The sequence below is a fragment of the Cariama cristata genome, unplaced genomic scaffold (genome assembly GCF_000690535.1).
Source record: "Cariama cristata isolate BGI_N322 unplaced genomic scaffold, ASM69053v1 scaffold8931, whole genome shotgun sequence".
NCBI lineage: Eukaryota > Metazoa > Chordata > Aves > Cariamiformes > Cariamidae > Cariama > Cariama cristata.
This window is the reverse complement of record NW_009599780.1, coordinates 4,587-30,928: the sequence shown is the minus strand read 5'-3', so window position 1 is coordinate 30,928 and position 26,342 is coordinate 4,587. Positions and strand designations below refer to the sequence as shown.

General features: G+C 34.8%; 1 protein-coding gene across 1 annotated transcript; it reads left to right on the top strand.

The window, feature by feature from the left end:
* Positions 1-495: 495 nt before the first annotated feature.
* LOC104168993 (sperm flagellar protein 2-like) lies at positions 496-25,842 on the top strand (the record flags this gene model as incomplete). Its single annotated transcript, XM_009709796.1, has 15 exons — positions 496-672; positions 1,485-1,588; positions 2,470-2,717; positions 4,472-4,580; positions 5,375-5,532; positions 7,723-7,862; positions 9,355-9,482; positions 9,589-9,727; positions 14,075-14,212; positions 16,693-16,853; positions 17,709-17,892; positions 18,687-18,852; positions 21,226-21,348; positions 24,148-24,286; positions 25,613-25,842. Coding segments are annotated over 15 exons (2,344 nt in total), but the record flags the coding sequence as incomplete, so codon positions are not given.
* Between the last annotated feature and the right edge of the window lie 500 nt (positions 25,843-26,342).

Here is a 26,342-nt window from a genome sequence, read left to right as displayed (position 1 = left end):
GTGTGGGTATATGCCATCAGGTTCCATGGACCTGTGTATTTCCAGTTTATTTAAATGTTTCTTAAGCTGATCCTCCCCCACCAAGGGTAAGTCTTTCTTCCTGCAGACTTTCCTGCTAGTCTCAGGGGCTTGGGATACCTCGGTCTTTTGTATGTCTCAGCAGGCCCACGTTTTCCCTAGCCTTCCTTTTGCTGTGGAGATACTTGTCAAAGCCCTTCCTGTTGCCCTTTTGACTATACATAAAACAAGGCCTTTTTCCCCATGAAAACCATCAAACATTGAAAGAAATTGCCTGGAGAGGTAGTGTATTCTCCATCCTTGGAGGTTTTCAAGATCACATTGGGTAAACAACTGAGCAACCTGATCTGACCTTTTAGCTGATGCCACTTTGAGCAGAAGGTCAAAATTGAACTAGGTGACCTCCAGAAGTTGCTTCCAACCTGAATTTGTAAATGATCCTATGATTCTAACAATTGTATGTATCTTCTGTATTAGTTTGTTCAAAGAACAATAATGAGGCACATACCTCTAGTATTTACCTATAGTAATAAATATTATAGTAATAGAATTGTCAAACTTTATAATGTACTTATTTTAGGCAGTTGTCCTGTCAAAAAGGATCCATCTGGGCAAGAATTTAAATCAGATGACAGTCAGGATGGCCTATCCAAGGTTTGTAATCCAATTTCAGCTTCGACTTTATAAAGATGCTTTAGTTAAAATGGTTAAATTACTTAAGTTGTGATAGCTTTTCATCATTCTGGATTAATTTATTGACATTACTGCAAGAGTCTTCTGTATGAAATATGAAAAGAATTTATTATGAAAATCTGTTCCTGTGTATGTTGGTTAGAGTTGTACGTATTGTTGAAGTTCTGTATCTTCTTGTTAAATCTCACATAAGATATGGTACTTTCTATGTTATTTCTGAATTAGCAAAAATGTATTCCTGATCTTACTGCTGCCAAGCAGATCATTCATCCTATGACACGAGTTTTTTTCTTTATGTTCAAAAATACTTAATTCTGCAATGATCTCTTTGATTTGATTGTTCAGTGGAAAATAATTTGACAGCTAAAATATAAAAGAATCCCTGTAGAACTAATGAAGTTATATGCTGCTGAAGGAAACCGTCAGTGGATATATAGTAGTGAAAATCAGAATAAGCTTAGAAGTAAGACACTTTTTTTTTTTTTCCCTGACCTTCATATCCTTTGTGTCTCAACCTTGTTTCTGTCTGGCATTTTCATGGGTGTAATGATGGAAATCAGTTGGAGATTTCAATTAAATTAGGATTTTTTTACATAATTTGAAACTATTTCTCCTTAATAGATAACAATAGATATTAAATATAAATAAAGAATGCAATAAACATTAAATATAAATAAATAAATAATATGTAATATGTAAAGTAGAATCATACTTTAACAGTGAGTGTTGTGAACATTATAAGCATATTAGTCTTACACTGCACTCTTCCACAGCTCTCTGTACGTGCCCAGCTTGGCGCTGCATCACAGAAATTGCTGAAGAAAGGAAAAAGTATTCCCGATGAATTACTAATTGACATCCTATTGGAAGCTATTAAGTATGAAATTGTATAGCTTTTTAAACTCAGTTATTTAGAATGTAATTATCCAGCTTGTAGTCCAGATTCAGCCATTTCTCTTTATTACGGTATTTTTTGAACACCGGTGTCTTCTACTTGGAAAGTGGAGCTAATTAGTGAAGTTAGTTAGTGCTCATTTTATGTTAATAGTAGAATGCTGGCAGTAGAGTCTAGCCTTAAATTATATAGACATTATTGTACACTACTGAAGGTAAGTAAAAATATACACTACTATCACATAGTCATTAAATATAGCTAATGTGTCTATTTTGTTGATTAGTTGGAAGCTATTCAGCACATGTTAGTGTTTTTTCTTTTAGATTTTGTGAAATGCGTAATCCAAGCATTCATACTTCAGCGGTTAAGTTACTTATTTTTGTCTACTCTTGTTTGACAGAAAATTGTCTGAAGTACACTGATGTGCAATTAGCACTTAAGTTCCCACACAAGTATCATTTATTTATTATACTAATCAGAGTAGTATAACTTATATTTTAAATTTACAAAACAGATTTTGCTATTTGTTACTTCAGTGCAAATGTTAGTAGTGAAAATGGTAAAATTACACCTCTGATCATAGTCTATATGGAGAGTGTATTTGAAAACTTTATTTATCAAGGCAGCAAAAATTGGTTTTGTTTTTGCGTTTTTCACTTCTAGTTACTCTTGATGTTATTTTTCTGATTTAAAATCCATTATTTTGCAGTTTAAGTTTTAAATATGTCTGTCATATTCTGTATTCATCAGGATATTTAACATACTGAATTCAGAATGAAAGACTCCTAGGACAAGCTCTTCTTTAGGTGTTGTTATTATGCTCTCAATTCACTGTATAATTCTGGTTTTTCATTTACTTTTAGCCAAACACCACCAGAGAAGGGGTGGATTGTGGATGGGTTTCCAATGACAATTAATCAGGCAAAACTATTTGAAAAAGCCTATACAGGGATTGATCCAGAAGCAAAAGATGCAAATTCTGGAAAGCTCTCACTTGTTATGGATCCCAGGACCCCTAACAAGCCTCCTGTTACCTCACCTGCATTTGATGTTTCTGTATTATTGGATATTTCAAACACTGTGGTACTGAAACGTGTGGCTAACTTGAAGTGTAAGTTTCCAACTACTTTTAACAAAGTAAAATGACAAGCAGGTTCTGATGTATGGGGAATGTAATGATTGTTATGATACTGAAATGACTAACTTGTGAGTAGTTTGCAACACAGTAGCAAGTCGTATATTTTAATTAAAGATACTAAATTATATAATATCTATATTTTCCTCTGACAATTATGAGATTAGAAATTGTTTAGGTTTCTTGACAGCTTTCTTCTCCATTTGTAAGACCTCTTTTAACTTTAGCTGTCTAAAAGCACATGACTAGGTATAAGTAATCCCAGACATTATTTACCAGGTATACCTGTAAGTTGTACTTATTGGAGCAAAATACCATTACTACACAATTTCTCTACATCTCATAGTATCACTTACATTAATTGTGCTTTATCACCTTGAATGCTTTCAGATTATTTCAGATACTTTTGTTTGTTTCAGTCAAAAGCAGATCAGAAGTGTGCAAGTACATGTATATATGCTTGTTTGTATTTGTACTGAATTCCAGCTGGAGCTGAGATAGGACAGTGGCTGATGTTAGATATCACATAAAACATCAGCTGGAAAATACACGTTACAGCAGATGCAGAAATAAGCCTCTTTACAAATGAGTATATGTAAACAGTGTTTTTCTCCAGGAGACAGATTAGAAAGGGATAAAGGAAATGATAAACAAAGGGATATGCCAACACCCATTCCCTGGGGGTGCTAACATTCATCCCCTATTGATTACTGCTTTTGTCTTGTCTTCAGTTAGCCAGTGAACAATCAGAAATTGTCAGTTTTGGCCAACAAAGGCAAAGACATCAAAGGCTTTTCGAGGGCTGTTTCTCTTTCAGACCACACATTTTTAATTGCCCTTACTTGCTTTGGTGAAACACAAGTTCTCTTCATGAATATGTCCTATATTGTCCAAATTATAAGAAGATTCCTCTTCATTGTTTTCACTGCAACACTTACATGGCGCATGGCTTAAATTAACACCATTTACCTTTAGCTTTTATGTATAGGTAGGAGTGAGGATAAACCAAAGTTATTAGAACTTCTGCTAACAATGTGGTGAAGATAAATATATAGACACTTGAAATTCTTGTCAATTTAAAGATCTTGTGTGCTAAAACACTTTGAAAATGTGCTAATACATGATATTATCTCAGAAATCCAAACAGAATTTATTTCATAAGATGTAATGGGGTGCTAGAAAGAGTCCAAAGAACAATAAAAAAATCAGAAATCTGTAAAAAATGGCTTATTTCTAATCAATCTAAGGTTTTTTTAGATTTAGAGAAGGCATTCCATCTTGTTTTCTGATGCAGTGGAATATCCGCCCATGTGAAAATGAGTAGTTACCTCAAGGAAGATTCAGATTAGACTGGGAAAATACCTTCTAACTGTTGGAATAGATAAACCTGAAATAGTCTGCCCACAGGAATGTTCCCTCTCTACAACTGGAGATTTCTATGACTGCAAAGCACCCATCAGGAAATTTTAGTGCTATAATTGGCTATGCATTTAAACAGAGGAAGAGACGAGACACTGTCTTCAGTTCCTTTCCAGCTTAATTTTATATTTCTATGATTTTCTCTAAATTTCCTTTTTTTTAGGAAGTTTGATATGCAGTTTTTAAATGAAGAAATGTAAGATCAAGGAACACTGAAATTTTTCTTTTAATAATTTTCTTACTTCAAGTGAATAACTACCTGCATAGTTGCCTTTTTTGATACATGCTTATATATGCTGTTTTCCACACAGCCGATAAATCAAAGTCATCTCAAACTGAACAGGGGAACAACAAACAAAATTCAGATGCTGAAATCCTAGAAGAGAAGATTGACTTAGTCAGGGACCAGGTGCTACATAGGTATGTTATATGAAGTACAAAAAAGTTGCTTCAGCCAGATGTTTAGGCATGTAATTAATCTGAGTCTCATACGTGATCCATGATAGTACTGACATGCCTAATGTTAAGAATTCGTTTATGAGTTTCTCTAACATGGAGCCTAAAAAGTACTTTCATTTCTGGTGCAATATAAATAATCCTAGAAGATAAAAATTTATGTGTTTTGCTTTCCAAGTTATTCTTCCAAGGAGAATTTATTTTTCAGACATACATTGCATGAACCATATGTATATATATATATATATATATGTATCTATGCATACATATATTTGAGATATGTCTCACATCCTCTGACTGCATTTGAGTAAAATGCACTTGATTTCAGATTTTCTAAAATGGTATCTTCTACTTTTACATTTATAAAAAACAATTAGTTGTGTATTTTCTATTGAATCATTAGATGTTTAACTTTATATAAAGAGCAAAATCAAGAACAAGTTTTGTTTCTAAATATTTCATACTATTAACTGTTTCAGACTATTATTGGTTTAGTTGTGATATAAGAAAGTAGGTTTAGCTTGTGACAAGAGGGAGTAAGATATATATGACTAGTTAACAGTAGAATTTTGAAAATTTTCCTGTATTGAAAATGAAGGGTTTGATGTGGATGGAGTATTATTTTGCAAAAAATATTGCCTGGATTTGTTTTAGATTAAATTAGATGTTTTGCTTTTTCTTTTTTTTTATTAATTTGGGAAAATGTTTCATTTTCCATAGTTAGATTTTAATTTTATACATTAATATGATTTTTGTAGAATTACAGGTTTTCTAGACACATGGCCAAAATTAGAGAAATGGTTTTCAGTCCATCAAAATATTCTAGTGAAAGTCAATGCAGAGACAGAAGAAAGTCTCATGTGTGAAACAGTGAAGGACATTATAATGGAAGAAATTGCCAAAAAACATAATACAAGTAAGTTTTCCTGTTCTTTTTTTTTTTGCGATTCAGTCAGAAAAGACTTTGTTCTTTATAAATAACACTAATAATATATAAAACTATATGGAAGCGTACATTTTCACTGGCCCTACAAGACCTTGGGGATGTGCAAGTTAGTGATAATTGCACCAGAACTCTGAACTTTTCTGTTGTGTTTTTACCTTTTCAAAGCATATGGACAAATTTCACATAATTATTAAGATCTTTTGAGGAAAAATTTTTAAATATTTAAAAGAAAATGTCAACCAGATTTATTTAAATTCCATGAAGTAAAGGATTACTAAATTCAGTCTTTTCTTCCTGGTTTAAATATTACAGCTAGATTCTTCACCATATGTGATAGCATAATGATATAAGAAAGTCTAACTTGCTGTTATCAACATATATTCATTTATCAGCAGCAGTTTAAAAACATGCATAACTTGGAGTGTTTTTGACATGTGTTTTGGTGCATCTTTGTTCCATTTTTCATCTTAATCACCAAAAAGGAAAGAATTGTTTAAAAATAAAAAATGAAAAAAGATGAAGTATCCAAGGGAAAAGATGCATCAAGCAAGCTAGTAGACTTCTGAATAACCAGGTTTTTTCTTCATAGTTATTACAAGAAAGTCTTGATGTGTCTTCTACCACCAAAAAAAAAAAAAATTGTTAGCCTGAAAAGTACTCTTAACAGTAAAAGTTTAGACCACTTCTCCTGCACAAGGTTTCCAGTTCAGGAAAGATTCTTGGAAATATCACACCTGACAGAAAACTGGGTGAAGCGTTTTCAGAGAGCTACCTGGTTAGAATTGGGGGTTTTTGTGCTTGATATAATTCATAGCCCTGCTGCAGTAAATGGCAAAATTCCTGTTGATGCAAATGGAGTTGAGATTTTCTGGTTAGAATCAAGCTATCTTGTAGAAGTATTGTAAGGACTATTTGCTCCCTATGGAGAAATAATCATGTCAAATGTCATATTTATGTTGATAGATTCCAAGCTGTCCTTCACTATTGGTTTTATATAAGCAGAACAGAGCATGAGAATTTGTATTAATTAGTCAGACATAAGCACCATTCTGGGAGTGACATGGTAAGGCTAAACCCAGAGATTGGTTTTCAAAATGTTTAGCAGAAGCTGAAGTAGCTGGAATATTTTATGTGGCCAACAGTTTAATTCTTTTTATAAACTTAAATCAAGAGAATGATAGCAGTTTTTCCATTGAAGCACCCAGCAATACAGTGTTTTTTAGAGGTAGATTTGTCATGCTTAAAATAAAACAAAACACGTCTGTTCTTTAAATGTTAAGCTTCTTTGAAACAAAAAGATGACTGTTACAACAGTGGCTTAATGCAAGCCTATTTATTTTCTTTGAATATTTTCAAATTCACAGCAAAACTGGCCAGAATTCATGCACATGATTCTGAACAGTTAATTAATGTTAGCTTGGAAAACTAGTTGTTGTAGGATCCTTCTATGGTCACTGAGGAGATGCTGATATCTTTTCAGAGATCAGTTCATATCCTAGGATTGAATTGTGCTCTGAAGCTGCTAACCACATTCAGTATTATTTTGCTATACTATATGTTGGCAGGGGTAGTTTTTCACTTGTTTCTTTCTCTACCACATGATCTTTTCTGTCTCTTCTTTTTTCCCATCCATCATCTTTCCTACTTCTCAGCTTCTCCTCAGAGGAAGGTGTGTTTTCCATATTAGGCGAAATTTAGCTCAATTTGTTTGTTTCTTCTTCAATGTTGTTTTTTTTGTTTCTTGTTCCCAAGTCTAGCGTGGAAGCTGTGTTTACAACTGTTCTTTAATTAAGCAGGGAGTCCTTGAAATCCTGATAGTTTTAATGAATCTCAGAACTGTATGAGCACCACTGGCCTTAGTTTACCTGGTAAAGAATTTGTTTCATGTCCATGCATACTAATTCATTATCTTCCTGCTTCTCTCACAAGATGGTTCTAGGAAAGTATCAGTGCTGCACAATACAAGCTTAACTGGAAAGTGATTTTATAACTATGGCATCACTGATATGATTAGTATATTTTTTGATGAAGAACACCTATGTAATGAAATATTGAATCTGTTCCATTATTTTGAAGTTGTCAGGGTAGTATAGGTGTCTAATTCTGTTTATTGATATGTAAAATACATTTGAAATTACTAATTGTACATTAATATACAAGGGTCTGCTCAAGAAATGTCACCAGGAAAAAAGGTTTTACCAGTTACACAACAAGATCTGCTTCCTCCCATTCCTGTGGCACCGCCACCAATTGAACCAGGATCAGATGAATGGATTTATGTAGATGAACATCTTCCCAAGGTACATTCATTCATGATTAAAAGTCTTAGATATCAAAGTATGTATTTTTCTCAGTATTTTATACATATTCTACCTAAATGTTTTGTCTCATTGCACATTGTTTTCTTCAATATTTTTCAGTGGAAGATACACTAGTACAGTATTATAAATATCTAAAAATAAAAATAACAATTGCTACTAAAATATATCAGATAAGGAAACACACTTAAAAATTTTGATTATTGTTTTTTTCTAAATTCTTCACAATGATGTTGAAGAATAGCATATGGATGCCAAAATAATAATACTTTTTAATATCGTGAAATACTGGCATAGACTTATTAGGTCAGTTTCCTGTCTCTGGCAAGGACCAGTTGTGGATCTCATAGCAAGAATGTAAGAATGAGGAGAGTGTGCACTGATCTTTCTCCTACGATACTTTTTGTAACGTGTTTTCCACAAGGACCTCTTCCTAGTTTCCAATGATCTGAAATTTAAGGGTTTCCTGATACGACTTTATATCTGCATCTTTGTGTTTAGTAGCTCTCAATAGAATTTTCTTCTGTGATTATGTCTAGTTGCTTTTTTTTGAAGCAATTTACTTTTTGGTCTCCATGATATAACCTGTATAATTATGCTTATTCTGAAAAAAATGTTTCTTTTTCTTTCCTTTAAATGTGTTGTTTGCTTGGGTCATTTGGTGACCCTAGTTCTTGTATTGTGAGATACAATGAATAGTAATTCTATAATCACCCTCTGAAGGTATTTAAGATGTGACATGCATCTATTACTTTTCCGTTTTGCTCAATTTGCTTTGCTTCTCCAATCCAATCATAATCTGTTTAACTCTCCTCATGCGGAGCCGTTCATATGTTCAATCATGATTCTTGGTCTTCTGTCTGTCTGTTCTAGTTCTATTGTAAATTTTTTGAGATGGGGAGATGGAGCTGCATGCAGTATTTGAGATGCAGATTTGAAGGGTGCATAATGATGCTTTGTATTTTGTTTTGTAATTCCTTTCCTAATATTTACCTGTTTTGCCCTCGTAACTGCAGTTAGCTCACATATGCTGGATTTCCTCTGGCCACGGGCTTTATTTTGCATTTGAGAGTCAGTCAGTCAGTCAAATGTCACTTTTGCAACACTAGACAGTCAGCTTAGATTTTTACAACAGTTGTGTACCACCAAATATTGATACTTAAATGCTCACTTAGTGTCTTCATTTAATTTTTGAGCATATCCAAAACCACGGATATTGGAGTATTCTACTGGAACTTCCCGTTCATTTTGAGTACTGCCACTTTTTTCCAAAGAAATGCACAGGATAAACTGTATGTTGTTACAGTGTATATAATCAGTTGTAAATAGTTTTAAATCAAAAGAAATACATAGTGAAAAAAAAAATCACTAATACGATTCCATGAAATAATCTTTCTTATATTTGCTAATGCCACAGCTAAATGAGTTACCAAGAAATGTATCAATTAACTCTGATTTTTTAAAAAATTCACAGGAGATACCTGGTTTTTTAGTACCTTACTGGGAAATGGTAGAAAACGCATATATGAATACCATCAAAACTATACTTCGATGTCTAAGGGATGAACAGCACTCTGTGATTCATTACTTAGCAGACATTAGGTGAGTAGAAATAGTAAGTTATTACAATAATACTAGTATTTTGTATTTTGCCTGTGCCATTCTGTATGTCTTTTAACACTAGAATTATTTTTACCATAATTTATAGAAAAAGATTCCAAGATTATTTGAAGTGTCCAGATCTTAAGCAGGAGTTTGTATCTCAGTGGCAATCAGATTTTAATTCAATTGCTGATGACCTGCGAGAAGATGAGGAAATAAAAGCAGAACTACACCAAAGAGTTACTGTAAGTAAATGGCAAAAGTTGTAATATACCCTAAAGCATTATTTCATTGTATATAAGCTTGATGTAACATGAATTATATCATTATTTACTTTTTTTTTTCCATTTTACCACTTCTCTTAAACTATTTCACTTCCTCTTGTACATAAAGTGTTCTTCACAACTATTTCTCTGGCTTTTGGCTGTACCTTTCTTACGTTGCTTCTTTTTTTTAGGTTATACTGTGGTATTCTGACATGTCGTAAAAGAAATATTTCTCTGCTTTTTTTTTCTTTATGTTTTAAGGTTTTCAGAGATTTTAGTCACAAGTTTTGACTTTTCTGTCACATTCTAACAAATCTTGACAGTCATTTAGTTTTTCCATTAATTATGTAAGGTAATATATATTTTCTAAAACTGATTCATAGAACATAGAGAGAATGTCTTTGAAGTGTTTTGACTCAGGTAGATCTTTGCTAGGTCATACATGTCCTGAGAGTTGTTCTTCACAAAAATCCGTAAGAATAAAGATCCTAACAAGTTCAGAGCTAGATTTCACATAAGCAGGAATTAGAGCTCTTTGAATTTATCAGATTCCCATTTCAGAACATATAATGATTTTTAGTCGCAATCGTATCAGGAAATGCTCCCAGAAAAGGGAGAAAAAAGTGCTGACAACATTGTTAGTTGAAGAGAAGATTGGTGGAATCATGGATGAATTCACCGAGACGGAAAAGGCACTGGACCTTTTTCTATAGCATTATTTCAATAGAATGAAGTACAAGACCTAAAAGTCATCATCCCTATTCCTAATTTCTACTAAATGGAATTATAAAAAGACTGGAATCCTACTGCCTTATATTTTAGAAAGCTAAAATTTAAGATATTTGACCTTTCACTCATAACAAAAATCCATGTTTGACTTTGTCCATTTCAGATTAGGTTGAGAGGAGGTGATAGTCCCATATAATGCAGTGAGACTCAGATATTGTGATAAGGCTAAGCACAGAAAGTAAGGCAGTTTGGAGTAAATATATGATTTCCAGAACTTCTGTTTGGAACAGAACTAAATGACCCATTCTACTCTGTGTGAATCCCAAGCCTCTGGATTAATGTGAAGATGATACTTCCTCTATGCTTTAAAGCCCTGCCCATTGTACCTCCCTGAATGTGAGAATTCTGTCATCCATCCTTCCTTGATGATAAAAAAGGAGACAGGGGAAATGAAAAGAGTGATAATCTGTGGAATGCTTTTTCCTCAAATATTTTCAGCTTTCCAAGACTGCTCAACTCTGTCCTCTCAGCTTTCTGAACTCTGTGTGAATCCCAAGCCTCTGGATTAATGTGAAGATGATACTTCCTCTATGCTTTAAAGCCCTGCCTATTGTACCTCCCTGAATGTGAGAATTCTGTCATCCATCCTTCCTTGATGATAAAAAAGGAGACAGGGGAAATGAAAAGAGTGATAATCTGTGGAATGTTTTTCCTCAAATATTTTCAGCTTTCCCAGACTGCTCAACTCTGTCCTCTCAGCTGGGCCCTTTCTGAAACACTGTCCGCACTGGAAGGTGCCAGGTGAAACCTGAAAACCAAATTTCCCTGATATCAACTGGAAAATGTAAAAATCCACCCTATTTTGTGATGTGTGAAATATTCCTCAATGGCCTAAAGCCCAAAGGGCAGCCGAGGCTTTTGCATCCTAAAGATCCAAACTCAGAATCATTGTGAATAAATTATGCTTCAGCAGCCCATCTCTGTTACACTGTCTTTCAGCAATTTCTCCAACTTCCCTCTCACTCCATTGCTGCCATCAAACACAGTCAGTCTCTTGCTCCCACTACTTGTTTGAGATAGTAGGACTTAGCACATGCATCCATTTTTTCTTTTTTTCAACACCTGAGTACAAGGAAAGGAGAGAGACGCTGTTTCACTTTGAAAAGAGGAAGAGTGGTGGGAGAGAAAAAGGAGAGACACATAAAACATACTTTTAGCTTCTCCCAGAGGAAGACAACTCAATGTCTCCCTCTCCAGTTATCTCCACTGCTTACAGTAAATCAAAACTGTGACTTGAATAACATGGGGACAAAGAAGAAAATGCTTCTCCTTACATGTCTCAGGAAGGTACTGGAAAGAGCTATACATCAGTTTGTACAAAACACCAGTTTATTTTGTTTGTATAGTATTGGATTTATACGGCAAGGTTATGATAGCAAAGAGTCTGCAGAGATGGCTTCTGTGAGAAGACATCAGGGGCTGCCCCCATGTCAAACAGAGCCACTATCAGCTGACTCCAAATTAGACCTGCTGCTGGCCAAAGCTGAGCCAACCAGTGATGGTGGTGGTACCTCTGTGATAGCATATTTAAGAAATAGTAAAAAACATTGCATGGCAGCTGTGACAGAGGAGTGAGAAAATGTGAGAGGAACAGCTATGCAGTCACCAAGGTCAGTGAAGAAGGAGGAGAAGGAGACGTGCAGGCACCAGAGCAGAGAATCCCCTGCAGCCTGTGAAGACTGTGGTGATGCAGGTTGTTCTGCTGCAGCCTGTGGAGAACCACAGTGGAGCGGATATCCATCCTGCAGCCCGTGGAGGACCTCATGCTGGAGCCGATCGATGTTCCCTGAAGGGAGCGGCAGCCTGTGGAGATCCCACACCGGAGCATACCTCCTGCAGCCCGTAGAGAGGAGCCCATGCAGGAGCAGGTTTTCTGGTAGGACCTGTGGCCCATGGGGGACCCTCACTGGAGCAGTACAATCCTGAAAAACTGCACACATAGAAAGGACCCACACTCGAGCAGTTCTTGAAGAACTGCTGACCATGGGAAGGACCGACGCTGGAGATGTTTATGAAGGATTGTATCCCATGAGAGGGACCACACACTGGAGGAGTTGAAGAGCGTGACGAGGAAGGAGTGGCAGAGACAATGCATAATGAACTCACTGCAACTCCCCATTCCCCATCCTCCCTGTGCCACTTGGAGGGCAGGAGGTAGAAGAGTCAGGAGTGAAGATGAGACTGGGAAGAAGGGATGGGGAAAGGTGGTTTTAGTTTTATTCTGTTTCTCATTGTTCTGGTCTGTTTTTAATTGGCAATAAATTAAATTAATTTCCCCAAGTCAAGTCTGTTTTGCAGGTGATAGTAATGGGTAAGTGATCTCCCTATCATTATCTTGAACCACAAATTTTTCCATCATATTTTCTCCCCCTGTCCTGCGAGGTGGGGGAGTGATAGAACAGCTTGGTGGACACCTGGCAGCTGGCCAAGGTCAACCCACCACTGCAAAATAGATAAAGTCGTATGCTTATATCTTTTTTACTCAGTAGCATATACTTACATGTATATCCTACAATGTGAACAACCATGAATATCTGATAGCCTTCACCTTCGCTACACTGATGTGTTAGGTAGCCTAATGACTACTCATCTGTCAGCTTCCCTGTGGCTTTTGTCCAACAGAGGACAACTGGATTTATCTGGTCTTTCAACAGCAGGAGAGAAACAGACAGGATCTGACACATCAGGCTGAGCCCAAGACCTGGTGAATATGGAATCACTTATTGCCTGAAGCCTAAGCTCTTCACGTAAGCTCTTTGTTGCAGGGCTAGTAGCCTGAAACACCTTTTCTCTTTATCCTGAAACAGGTCAGGTGAGGTAGAACTGCTTGGAGCCCGAGAAACAGTCCATCTTAGCCTACCTTAGCACTGCATTTAACAGCACTCTTCTCTTCCCATCACCTCTTGCTACATAGAGGTCTGTCACACTATTTCCATGCAAAGATGGTAATGGTGAACAGAGGGTTTGCGTGCATATTGTATGCTCAGTAGGTCTTCAGTGCTGTCAGTGAGCCACATAGTGCTGCTGTTAGATATAGTGGCTTGTTGAAGAGCCCTTAGTTATTAAGAAAGTTAAATGGCATGGAGCTATCCAAATTGGAAGAACACTTGAACTCTGACATAATTTTCTCAGAATTTTTCATATTGCACATCCCTTAGAGTATTCTTCTTACAACTGTATTAGCAAACCATTCAAGTGGAAAGTTGTTGATGCAGTTGAGAGCTTAGCTATTCATATTCTCACATCTTTGTCTAGCTTAGATACGTCTTCTCTGCCTGAGGAAAGCAAGGCAGCCTACATATTGATCTCATACTTTGTATTCTTCTCTCTAACACATTTTCAAAGCTACTTTCTGTCAGGTTTCTGTAATCACATGACTTATTGACCAGGCTTTGACATTTACAACAATAAAGAAAAAGCCCCAATTTGGAAGATGCCCTATGGACAGGCAAAAAATATGTATTTTTAATAATAAATAAAAAAAGATATTTAAGTTTTCTTTCATAGTTATTTCTTATATTTGATTTTGTGTTTTAGGACCTCAGAGATCTTCTCTGGGATATCTGTGATAACAGAAGGGAAGAAGCAGAGCAGGAACGTACTGATATCATGAATGATGGCTGGTTACCAGATCATAGGGGGATTGCAATGAACCATTTCTTTTCACTTATGCAGGTATGGATCTACTACAGAGTCTGAAATGCAATGCAACAATGAATTAGATTTGGAGACAATAAGCCTCAGAGGAATTTTATATGGTTGGCTCCAAATATGTGAGGGATTGAGAATTAGATAAACAAATGTTCATGCCTCTTCTGAATTCACTTAGAAAGTTAAGAGACAAAAAGTAGACACTCCATACATTTAACTGTTTGACATGCAGAAAAGGTTAAGAAAAACACCATTGTTATTGTCCAACCCCCCAAACTTTCAATTTGCAGTGTATAGTGCTACTTTTTGCAATTTTATCAGTCCGGTGAATCATCAGAGTTTTGTAACAGAAATGTTAGAGCTGTTTATCCTTCTGTGATCATATTGACCTCTGCTCTTAATTTGCAAATTACATAGTTCACTGCTGTTGTAGACCCACTTGCTGTTACAGTTGTCCTGTATTTCCCATATCACAAAATCGTTTCAGTTGTAACTTCACCAAGGTGGCTTGAAATTTTACCTACAGAATGAAGAAAAAACTTGCAAGGAATGTTTTTCAGAATGTGATGTCATTTGTTGCTCTTGAGAAAATCGATTCAAATATGACCCAGATTTCACTTATCTAATTTATTTAGTTTTCAAGAGACTGTCTTCAATTAGTTAGCTCTCCCTTCCCCCACATTAAGCCTTTCCTCTCATTCAGCCTGACCATTGATTATTTCAGTTCCTGAAGTAAAGTAAGATTTCCCTGTGACTGCTGTTCTAGGTGCGTAAATTTGGTTTAAGGCTGGACTGGACTGGAATAGACTAGACTAGACAGGCTTTTTTGTAAACTGAGTGACTCTTCTGTGAAAGTTTTGGCAACTTTAAAGAAGACAATGAAAACAATGTTTTAAACACATGCCACGTAATGCTAATTTGACTGAAAAATAGGGCCTAAGCAGCTTAGGGTGGGCTTCCTGCCCTTTAATTCTCCGTGTTACTTTCATATGTTTAATAAACAAGGGAACCAACTCTTATGTCATATAAGTGTTGTGGTAATTTAAATAACATTTGTGAAGTAGTCAGTTGCTATAGTAAGGAAATTATTAACTCTGTTTTCAAAGAGTCTAAATAATGCCCTAAATAAAGACTTACGGCCACCAACTAAGGAGAGAGGTTGAAATGTCAAATAACTGCTGACTAACTGAACCACGTTCATCCTGTAATTAGGTTATTTGTAGGACTGAGTATTTAAAAAATACGTATCTTGAATTATATGGATAGGGGAGCCAAATTAAAGTAATACTGCTGAGCTTGAATCTCTATTTTCCTCCTTTCATATTCATGTATAACTTTGCAATCCTAATTTTCTTCTAGCAGAATTTCATGGACATGTATGATGCTGTCCAGAGGAGATTCACTATGAATCTGTTTTGATCTGTCTTGTGTGAATATGAAGAATAGCCTCTTAAAATTACAAATGCATGTATTAAACATATATAAGCTTTTAATTTCCTAAAGAAAAATGCAAAGGAAACAATTTTTACTTTCTTTACTTAGTGTATACTCTCCAAAATAAATGAATTATTAATGCTAAAGCTACAGCACTAAAAATATGATAACTGTATCTTTATGTTATGGCTTTCTTTGAGAAGCAGCCAAAAATAGGCTTTTTTGGTATTGAGCTCTCTGTCTGTGGGTTTTTCTGTGGTAAGTTACATATAATCCACAGGTGGCTCTGTTACTGTATAAACACATAGATTTGTATAAATGCCGTTTATCAGATTTCTTTCCACCTTTCTGTGTACGCACTGTTATACTAGAACATATTTTCTCCTTAACTCATGGATAAGTGCTGGTTTACACCACAAAGGTTTTATCCTTTGTCTTGTGAATGTGGTTTTGTGCATTTTCCCATGAATATTTTGTAGTGTTTTGTCAGTTAGAAACTAACACTGTACTGTATCAATAAATCAAGATGTGACAGGTGTTAAATGTTTTTTGAATCTTACTTGATTTCTTCCAAGATGATTCACACAAAAAGATCTTCAAGACACTTAGATGTGTAAAGTCTGTTGCTTTCTTCGGTCCAGAAAAACTGCACGGCTTTTAAAATTTTCTCCCATCACTTAACCCTTTTTATTTTATGCTATTAAGGATTTTATTTCTTTTGAAAAGAAAGATCCCTATAATTTGTTGGTGCTAATACACTTGCTACTATAGAAATACATATGCATCAAAATATATTGTAATTAAATTTAATGCATCAAACATTATTTATTCTAAATAATTTTCCTATTCTAACAATGAAGATTTTTATTAATCCTTAGAAATACCAGTATGAAGACACAGATGCAAGTAGAAGCATGCATTGTATACACTATAAATTTTCAAACAAATATGGTTATGATTGTTGCTCTCCCTCAGACTGTTAGGATTTAGAGTTGCTTCTGGTAACATGTTTTTAAAAATGTAACAGAAATTTGTTTTGAATTGCAATCTTCCTGTCCTTTCTTCTTGAGGTTGAAGTGGATCGTTTCCAAGATACAAAGAGACTTCTTCATGACTATTATAGGGCAATGGAAGGAAAAATCCCAACAGATGATGGTCAAGATTTTACTAGAATCCCATTGTTAGATATTATTGATGTAGAGCAGAAAGAAGATCAAAGGAAATCAAGGAGGTAGAAATTCATTATTAAATTATACAAATATCAACAAATACAATGCACTGATAGCTTTGTGGGTGTATGTGGAAATACATGTGTGTGTATTTCAAAGGACAGGGAAATAAGAATTTTAAAGTAGGATTATAGTCAAATGATGAATCTTGAATCATCTTATAGGTTTATTTTACCCCTGATTTTTTACTGATTTATCTATATAAATTTCACTAATGCATCTCTGAATTATAAAATATTTTAAAAGCTGCCTTAGAAAGAAATCTTCTCTAGAAATGTTTCCTACTTCCCTCCGTGTTGCTGACAGTTTCCAGCACAATCCTCACATAACTAAGTTAAATATTATTATGGCACATTAACAGGTTTAAAATTTGCACCAACAAACCTTAATAAATGGGTTATGTAATGACAAATAGAAATCAAAGCAGCCTAAAAAGATGCACAGAACTGAATGCCGTATTAAAAGGTGAGGAATGCCCTCAAATAATTTCACAATATCAAAATGCTGTCAATAATGACCCCTGGTTTTTTTAATGCTTACAGTTCATTTAGAAATTATCTGAGTAATGAAGCTATGCTTCTATCCTGTGTGGAACATATCAGCAGATCACACAATCATTTGATGTAGTTTTACCCGTCTATTATTATTGCTTAGCTTCTGTAGTTAAACTAGACAGTTTTCTTGTCATCTACACATTTCACCACTTTTGGTCGTAAGGAAAGTTTGTCCCTTTTCTGTTGCTATGGCAAATTTTGAACATAGCGTTCTCATTCTCTTAACATATTCTCCAATGTAGTGATAAATTAACACTTTTTATAAAGAGAGGTGTGAATTATACCTTGTATTTTATTTTTAAGAATTCCTCTAGTTTCTTGGAAACTGCCTTCACCAGAAATAAATATTATGAAGTCAAAAAGCAAGGGAACTCTGCAGAAGAGTGCTAAGGATGAGAATTTTGAAAATGGAGTGGCTTCTTTTCGGAAAGATGAAAATCTTATTACTGATACATGGCAAACAGCAGTAACAGCGGTATCGAACATGGTGAGGAATGTTTTATTTACTTTAACATTTCTGGATCAGACAGTCAAAGCCTCCCATTCAGTAGGCAGCCTAAACACACAGCCTTCGCACTATGTATCTCAATTTCATGCCTTTTGCTCCACTACTGATATTTCCATTGAATAGGTTTGTGTTTGTATGAGGAAGATGCTGGAATCTGTGTATTATCAGCACCTCTGTATTTATGACTGACCCTTTCATTCCATTACTGAGAGAAATACTTTGAATGTTGACTGTATATATCTACTTCTTCCATTATAAACTCTCCCTTTATCCCTCAATAGAAGCATGAGAACAGGGACACATTTTATCCTGTGATGCAATGTGTGCTCAAACCTTTCACAACTTCAGATGCTATTGTTACATTCTTTTTTGTATATAACTAAAAGTAAATTAGGTGGGCTTTTCAAATGGTTGGTCTCTAGGTTCGCTTTTTCTTTTCTCTTTGATCATTTTAAAATAAGTGAATTTCCGCACCCTTGCGGTGCAACTGTAGTCTTGCTTTGCATACTGTTGATTCTTCTATTTCTCACTTTTTCCTTGAGTACAGGTAATAGGTTACAAGAATTAGAACCACTATCTGTCTTGCATTTTTTCTACAGAATTTTATTTTTGACAATCAAAATGTAATCAATTTAATTAGTTAAAATATCTCCTTTGTTTTATTTATGTGTGTATGTCTCAGCAAGTACTTTCAGCAAGTACAGGCTGTTTAAAACAGTAATTCCATAGTGTTGATACTATGTGCTTTACTATGTGTGACTATGCATGTCAAGGTAACAGCTGAAATACAGTCTAAAGAAATGGAGGAAGAAAAAGAACGTCAGCAGCTAGAACTGAAAGAAGATCTGAAATCTTCACAGACACTGGCAGGCAAAACTGCCAGGAAAGATACCAAAGATGCCAAAAATCTTTCTCCCAAATCATCTACTAAAAAGAAAGGTAATTGAAATGCAGACTTTGTTTTAGCCGTGCTTGAAATTACTGAAATGTAAATATGTGAGTAATACAGAAGAGAGTAAGCCAAGACATTTAATTTCAAATTATTTTCTCTTTTGGAATGTCAAATGTGACATATCAATGTGAAAAGCTGATAGTGCTAAAGGAGTGCAGAGGCTTTTGAATGGCAATTGCATTTATTTAATGATATGTGTTGTCATTTCTATTATGTAGGAACAAATATTCTAAATAGAACATAAAAAGTAAATATGAATTTTTCTCCATATGCTGTTTTGGAATTGAATAGCCAAAAGTAGTTTATCAAATTAAATAAAATTCCATTAAATTCTGCCTACTTTCCAGCCATAAGTCAAAATATTTCAAATATTGTAATAAAAGTACTGGAATAAAATGCATACATTATCCAATACCCCAAGTTATTTTGAAATTAATTAATCAGCCATATAGTAGCATGGATCTATCAAGGTACACCATTTTTATAGATAACCGTAACATGGTGTAAGTAAAGAACATGAAATCTAACAGCATATGTAGTCCTGAAAAAAAAGCAGACTCCCATTGAGGTAGATCCTGCTCATAGGCCTGGCAAGAATCTACCCAACCAGGTGAGAGTACAAAATTTGTTTGCACAAGAGAGACAGACCTAAAAACCCTATCTCTTTAGCCCAGCAATTCAGGCAGTCTGCTGGAGGGAATTCTGGCATGCAATGCTGTTTATACATTTTTCCATAAATACTTCCTTGAGCAGGTAGTGGTTTAAGTAACTTCCACTTCTTTCTGCAAAATGTCATAGCTCCAGCAGGAAGCAAGGCTAGTAGCCTAAACCGTCTATCTTTTGTAAAGACATTCTACATAGGAAGAGAGAGGCTCAAGCCCTGTGGGCATGAGGGTAGCCTGAAATTCAGGTACTCCATTTCCAAGTGAGAGAGCTGTAACTGCAAAGTTATAATCCATACAGTAGCTGACTTTTTTTCTTTGATAGATATTTTATTTGCACTATACTCAGTGCTCGTACTCTGGTTGATTCTGCTCATAGTACCCTGAACAAGTATAGCCCTGTAAATACTTAGCCACATGGATACCTAATTTGTGAGCCCCAGGGAGCCTTAGATGTATGCTTAGCTTCTCAGTCCAGCCAAGAGAATAGCAGATTTTCAGATTTCTAGGAAAGCTTTGTGATAAAAAATCAGCAGCTATCACCTATTGTATGCTAAGTGGCTAGGTTGGGGTTTGTGGGTTGCTTCTTGGAACTAAATTTTTCTTCAGACCTAGTACTAGGTGACTTACCTGAAAACACAAAACTGTAAAGTGACAGAACTGCAACTAGAACTCAGCTGAGCATTCCTCCTTGTAGAACATGAAGTATCAACTGATGTATCTGTAACTGATTTATCAACTTTGATTTCATGCCAAATACAGTGTTACTGTAGTGCTTCTGTAACAGAATTCCCTAGGATACAGCTATATGCTAGTAACAGAGTGATACAACTTATCACATGTAATTTTATCACTTCTAGGTTTGACCATTTACTTTTTATTGATCTTATGTATCATGCAGATGTCATTATTTTTTTCTATAACAGCTCCATCTGCTCTTCTTCTAGGACAAAGCATTTACAGATATTCTAATATTTTTCAGTAATTGTCAAAGTGTTGTGACTAGAGTTTTACATAATCTTTAAAAACACAGTAAAATACCTTTACAGTGTTTGTTCATAGATAGGTCAGTTAAAACAAGCTGCAAAAGCAGCTGACAGAATGATTTAGAAAGGCATGAAATAACATACCTGTCTTTTTTTTCCTTCTGACATATTATTTTAAAAATACCATTATCATTCTTTTCACTGGTTTGATGGTAACCAAAGATATTTACTAACATAACATTTTTACTACAGTTTACCAAACTTGAATTTGAAAGAACAGTTATCATTCCAAAAGAGGTTTATTTATGTGCTGATTGTGATAAATTGGTAGATTTTGGTGTCAAAAGAGGATATTTTGACCATCTAGGATCACAATGGAGGCACACCTACTCAGTCATGATTTTCCATTCAGAAATATATTTTAGCATGATATTTTAACCAATTTTAATGTAGTTGTATATGCTGGAGTAATTTTATGCAGTGTTAACCTTAGCATGTCTTGCAGATGTAAATCCCATTTGAAGAAATCTAAATATATTATGTTGACATAAGACACCTGACTAACCACCTTTGTATTCTCATAAATGATCACATCAAGTAGGCTGGAAAGTGCCATTTTTCATTTAAAAAACTGCACTGTGTTGCGAATGCTTCTGTACTGACACAAACTTATCAGCAAAGTCCAAAGACTGAGAGGTCTGTTTTCCTGCAGGACCACCTTCTACCGCATCTGTGGTTGAAGTCAGTCCAGTTCCTATAACCCCAGAAGAATTAAAGAGACAAGAACTGACACTTAAAATAAAGCAAGAATATTTCAGTGCTTTGAAACATGAGGGTATGTTACTATTTGGTTACTTATATTGGGGGGGTGATTGTTATTCCTAATTTAGGTAGTGTAATAGTCAAAAAGAGACAGAAACTCCAGGGAAAATGGATCTATAAGTAAGAAAAAGGAGGGGAGAGAAAGGAGCATCTGGAGAAACTAGGAATTTTTTTAGGGTGGTAGTAATCAGTGATTTTTTGGTAAATATATTTAAAATAGAAATATATTTTTCATTCTTCTTTTTGTTCTCTTCTCTTTCATGTCATTTAATTTCATTTTTGATGACTAAGCAAGCATTCATCATGAGAGAATAAGTTTCTCAGGTGGTTAGCCACTCTTCTATATTCAATTGAATTGAACTCAATATTTGAAATGTTTTGATCTGGGAAAGAATTTGTTAGTGATTATATGTTTCATTGGTGAGCTTCTCTCTGTTTCCCTCTTCCTCAAGCTGTATGGGATTCAAGAAGCAAGACACAGATTTTGTTCGTTCTTCTAAACTCCTTTCCAGACAGACCTTTCAAAAAACTATGTGTTGTTTGGTTGTTCTGTCTCTTTGTCCATCTTACCCAATAACTTCAAAGCCAAGTGGTCAATTTCAGCCAAAAGTAGATGTCTGAAAAACAGAAGTCACAAACTGAAAATGGGTTGAAATTTTTTTTTGAAGATGGATTTAGACTAGAAGAAAAAGACCTCTTTCTTGCTAAAAGGAAAATAAAACCTAGCTGTTAGAGATTCTGTTTGGCAACGCTTGGCAAGCCCATCATCATGTATGTTATCTCCTTGGCAGGCTAACTTTTGCAGACTGTTTATTATCAAAAGTAGAGGGAAAACAGCAGTTAATGAACAAAACACAAATTCATAAGGCTTCTTTAGGTCCACACCAGACCGAATGCTTGTACACCTACCACTCTTAACACGGTTTAGTCCAAAAGCAGTTTAGGAATAAATATTCTAAGATTTGGGGATAATGAGGAGAGGAATGGCAGTAACTTTGGAGTTCTTAATAGTATGAAGATAAATTTTAGTGATTCATTGACACATTTTGATTTCTTGAGGTTGCTTCATTTTCATCTTATATTCAATAAAAAAGCCAAGATAAGAACCTAAGGAAGACTAAACATATTGAGCTATATTTCATAATTGCACAGGCACATTGCTGTTACATTTGAGGATCACAGTTTCACTTGCAGCTATGGTAATTGGATGCTTGTGCTTTGGTTATACAGATACATAGAAACTAGCAAAGTCACTAGTTGTGGATAGTAGCTAAGTTTTTTATGTAGATTTCATATTCCATTTCTTTGTTGCATCCAAGTGCCTTGCCTTTTAATCTGCTGCTGTGAAGAGAGCAGCTTTATCAGTGAACTGTGCAGTACCTGATTCTGAAAATGCAGGGAGACAAAAATTGTTGTACACTTCGTAACATACTGATAACAGCTACTCAAAGAAAATGCAGAGAAGTCATAAATAAGGCAGCTTTAAACTGTATTAAAGAAAGGTGATTAGACGGGCACAAAGCATCCTCCAAGGTACTTTCAGTTGCTTAGAATCTTTACTTTTATGTCTTTGCCATCAAATAAAACAACCCTCTGTGAGACGCAAATCCATTCTATTTTTAAAATTTTGAGCATAAACTCTTTCTTGCTCAAAACAAAAAGTGTGCAGAGTTGCATTCTACTGTGACGAAGAAATAACATTAAAAGGACATGCCTTATATTTTTCAGGGTCCATCTTTCTACATTGGTTGCCTAAAGAAAGTTTCAGCCCCAAACCTAAATATTTTGAGAACTTAGTAGTGTACAGAATAAGGATTATAATGTAAATAATTTAAGTCTTTAACTTTGAAGTTACTGTACCAATTACTATATAATATTGATCACTTAAAATATTCTGCAGTACCGAAGGTTAAATATCAAGGAAAAATCAAGTCAAATACTGAATTTGCCTTCAGGATTGAAAATAATCTCTAGCTACCGGTCCTCTTTTCTTACTCTTCTTTTTAAAGGCTTTGGAAATCTTTCAATACCTGTTCCATGTGTCTCTTAATACACTACCTTAGCTGTTTGATACAGTTGGCATCCTTTTCACTTTGGACATTGCTGACTTGTTCCCGTTTGTTGTCTTTTTAGTTCCATTTTTTTTAAAGATTAGCCTCTCAGTGAGAGAGTAATTTTTTTTCTCAGTTCTTCCAATTTTGAAAACTAAAAATCATTAAATTCTTAATGTTTTTAAAAGTTGTGTGTAAATAGTCTATATGTAATTTTGGTAGAAGTGAATTATTTCTTAGTGCTACTAACCAAACTTTTTCTAATGCAACCTGAGTTTTAGGGTATAAAATAGTCATATGCAGGAAGCTTGGAGCAAAACCTATGAGGTTAGTTTTAAAGGGCTGGAGAATAGAAACAGAAAAGCAAACTTTTATTGTCATTAACATACATAATGACTTAGATGTGTTTTCTTTAAAATTTATCCATAACAAGGTACTCACACTTGCATCCTTAAGCTTCTAGGTCTGTTGCTGCATAGTGTTAATTCAGTTCAATGTCACTGTCTACTTAAACATCTCCTGCACCTCTGTATTAGTTTTATTAAGATATTTGTTACCTTGTGAATTCTGATGCTTACAGAAGACACACTTTTGTAAAATACATGGTGTAGTAGGGGTGATTCTGAAAAATAATTTGTTCAAGAGTATGAGAAATTAAATAAATATTTTACTGCCTAAAACCAGGCTAACATGTTAAACTTCAGATACTTAAGACTGAGAATTTATAAATATTAAATATTATGACATTACTGTTTAAACAGAGGTAGCCACAAAATCTCGACTAGAACTTATAAAAGAAAAAGCTTTAGAATTTGTTGAAGAGCTAACAGTAAAAGCAGAAGAGACTTACAAAGATATGGAAAAGTGGCTTGGATCCAGGTTCTTGGCAGAAATGTCCAGGTAATGTATACACCATTTGAAACAGGAACCTTTTCTTCTCAAACTAAACTATGCTAGTGAAGATACTTGTTTACATAGAAGCGAATAATTTGAAAAAAATATGTAGAAAATAATAATTTCATTTCATGAACTGGAATTTAATTTTATCTTAAATAACTGAATGGTAATAACTCATTTCATGGATGATTAGAAGGTTCTGCTGGCAGCAGTAGAGGTAATTATCAGTTCTGCTGTTTTTCTAGACTACAGATTTACGAGATTTACAAGCATCAGCAGACACCAGTTATTCCATTTAGCAGAAGCCTCTATATCATTTCAGTGGCTTCCGTCACTTTGAATTGTGGGGTTGTTTTCTGAGCTTTACACATACTGGAAAATTCCATGTACTGTTATTACCACCATGTATAACATTTCTCAAAATTATTTCAAGGTCCCTTAAAAAAAATTCTTCACAATTTTTCTGTCCTAGTAAATAAAATGTTTTTGGGACCACTCTATGACACTTAAGCCATCAGGTATAAAATGGCCTATGTCCATATCGTGAAAGGATTTTACTGTCTAAAAGAATGGGGTCGCTTTGTGTTTTGGAAAATGTTTCTAGCCTGTACTAACTTTTCGAGCAAAGCATACCTGGGACAGTGCTAGTTGATCTGTGTCAGAACAGCCCAAGACAAGGGGCATGAATGTAGGATGTGAAGGCTCTAAATAGCTCAAAGAGGCTGAGCTCTGCATTCCAGACAGTTTTATTTGCTCTCCTGACAGCAAGTGCTACCAAAGCCACAATATTTACAGGACATGATGTCCTTTGACCTGGCACCCCAGGCCAAATCTATGTCTAGTTAAATGTTATAGGCAGCTGATGTCTTTCCCTGTATAAATTGTACTTATTACACTAGATACAGGAGTTCGTATGCCCCTGCACAATGCTACTCTAGAAAGCGCTTTGTACATCTAAGATTTAGGGGCAAAGCGGAAGACAAAGTATTGAAATAGGCTAAAAGGTAATTACAGATGGAATATGTATGCTCCACCCCTATAAAATTTATGGAATAAATTAAGTCTTATCTTTTCATATTTTTCCATCAGGTCTCTTCTGTGGCTCAGATCTGCCTTTGTATAAATTTGTAACCACAGTTAAAAGATTTCTTGCTGCCAGAGGAGGAGTACACTTCATAATGATTTTGATGAGTACAGAATTTACACAGAGGATTTGTAATCCTTGCGTCAGGAAAGCTGTTAAAGTGTAAACATGTTATAATTTGAACCTAAGTTATTAACATTGTGTACTAAAAGTATTCATTGTTTTCTGCATTTACACTTTCACAGCATTGAAAAGCTGATTGAGGTTGCACGACATCATATTGAGAGTTCTAGCAAAATCCAGTATGAAATTACTTTAGAAGAAACAGATTTCTTTATCAGCAGTGATGTAAAAGTGATTCCTGACCCTGTTCCTTCACCACATGTTCCACACATAGAAACCTCTGGAAGTGGTACTCTCACTATTTCACAACTTCATACACTTCATAAGCAGTTTCTACAAGTGGCACCTAAAGGTAAGAAAAATTTTTCCTTTTCACTCCTGAAGGACTATTAGTTACCTACTTAAAATTTAAAGTAACTGCTGGAAGCTACTAAACATTAGTTACCTGTATTGTTAAAGATCGTACTACAATTAAAGATCCTGCTACATATAAAAGTAAAGTCGTAGTGCAGAATATTGAAAATGTGACACACCAGACCACTTGAAAGCTTTTAATGTCTTTGCTATGGGCTTTATATCCTCAAGACCATGTACTTAATATTCCTCTAACAAGTGTCTCTGTAATGCATTTTTAAGAGTGGTATGTATCATGCTTACTTTACTTAAAGATGCAAGTCTTTAACTTGTTTATGAATTCATAGCTAAGTGAACACTGAAGCTATATTATTTTAAAACATATTTAAAGATATTTTCATGAAACTATTATATAAAGTCTACTGTAACTATTAACCATTACATTCTTCAAGTCAATATGTGCCAGTTTTTTTGGGTGATTTGCAAGTGTTAACTCAT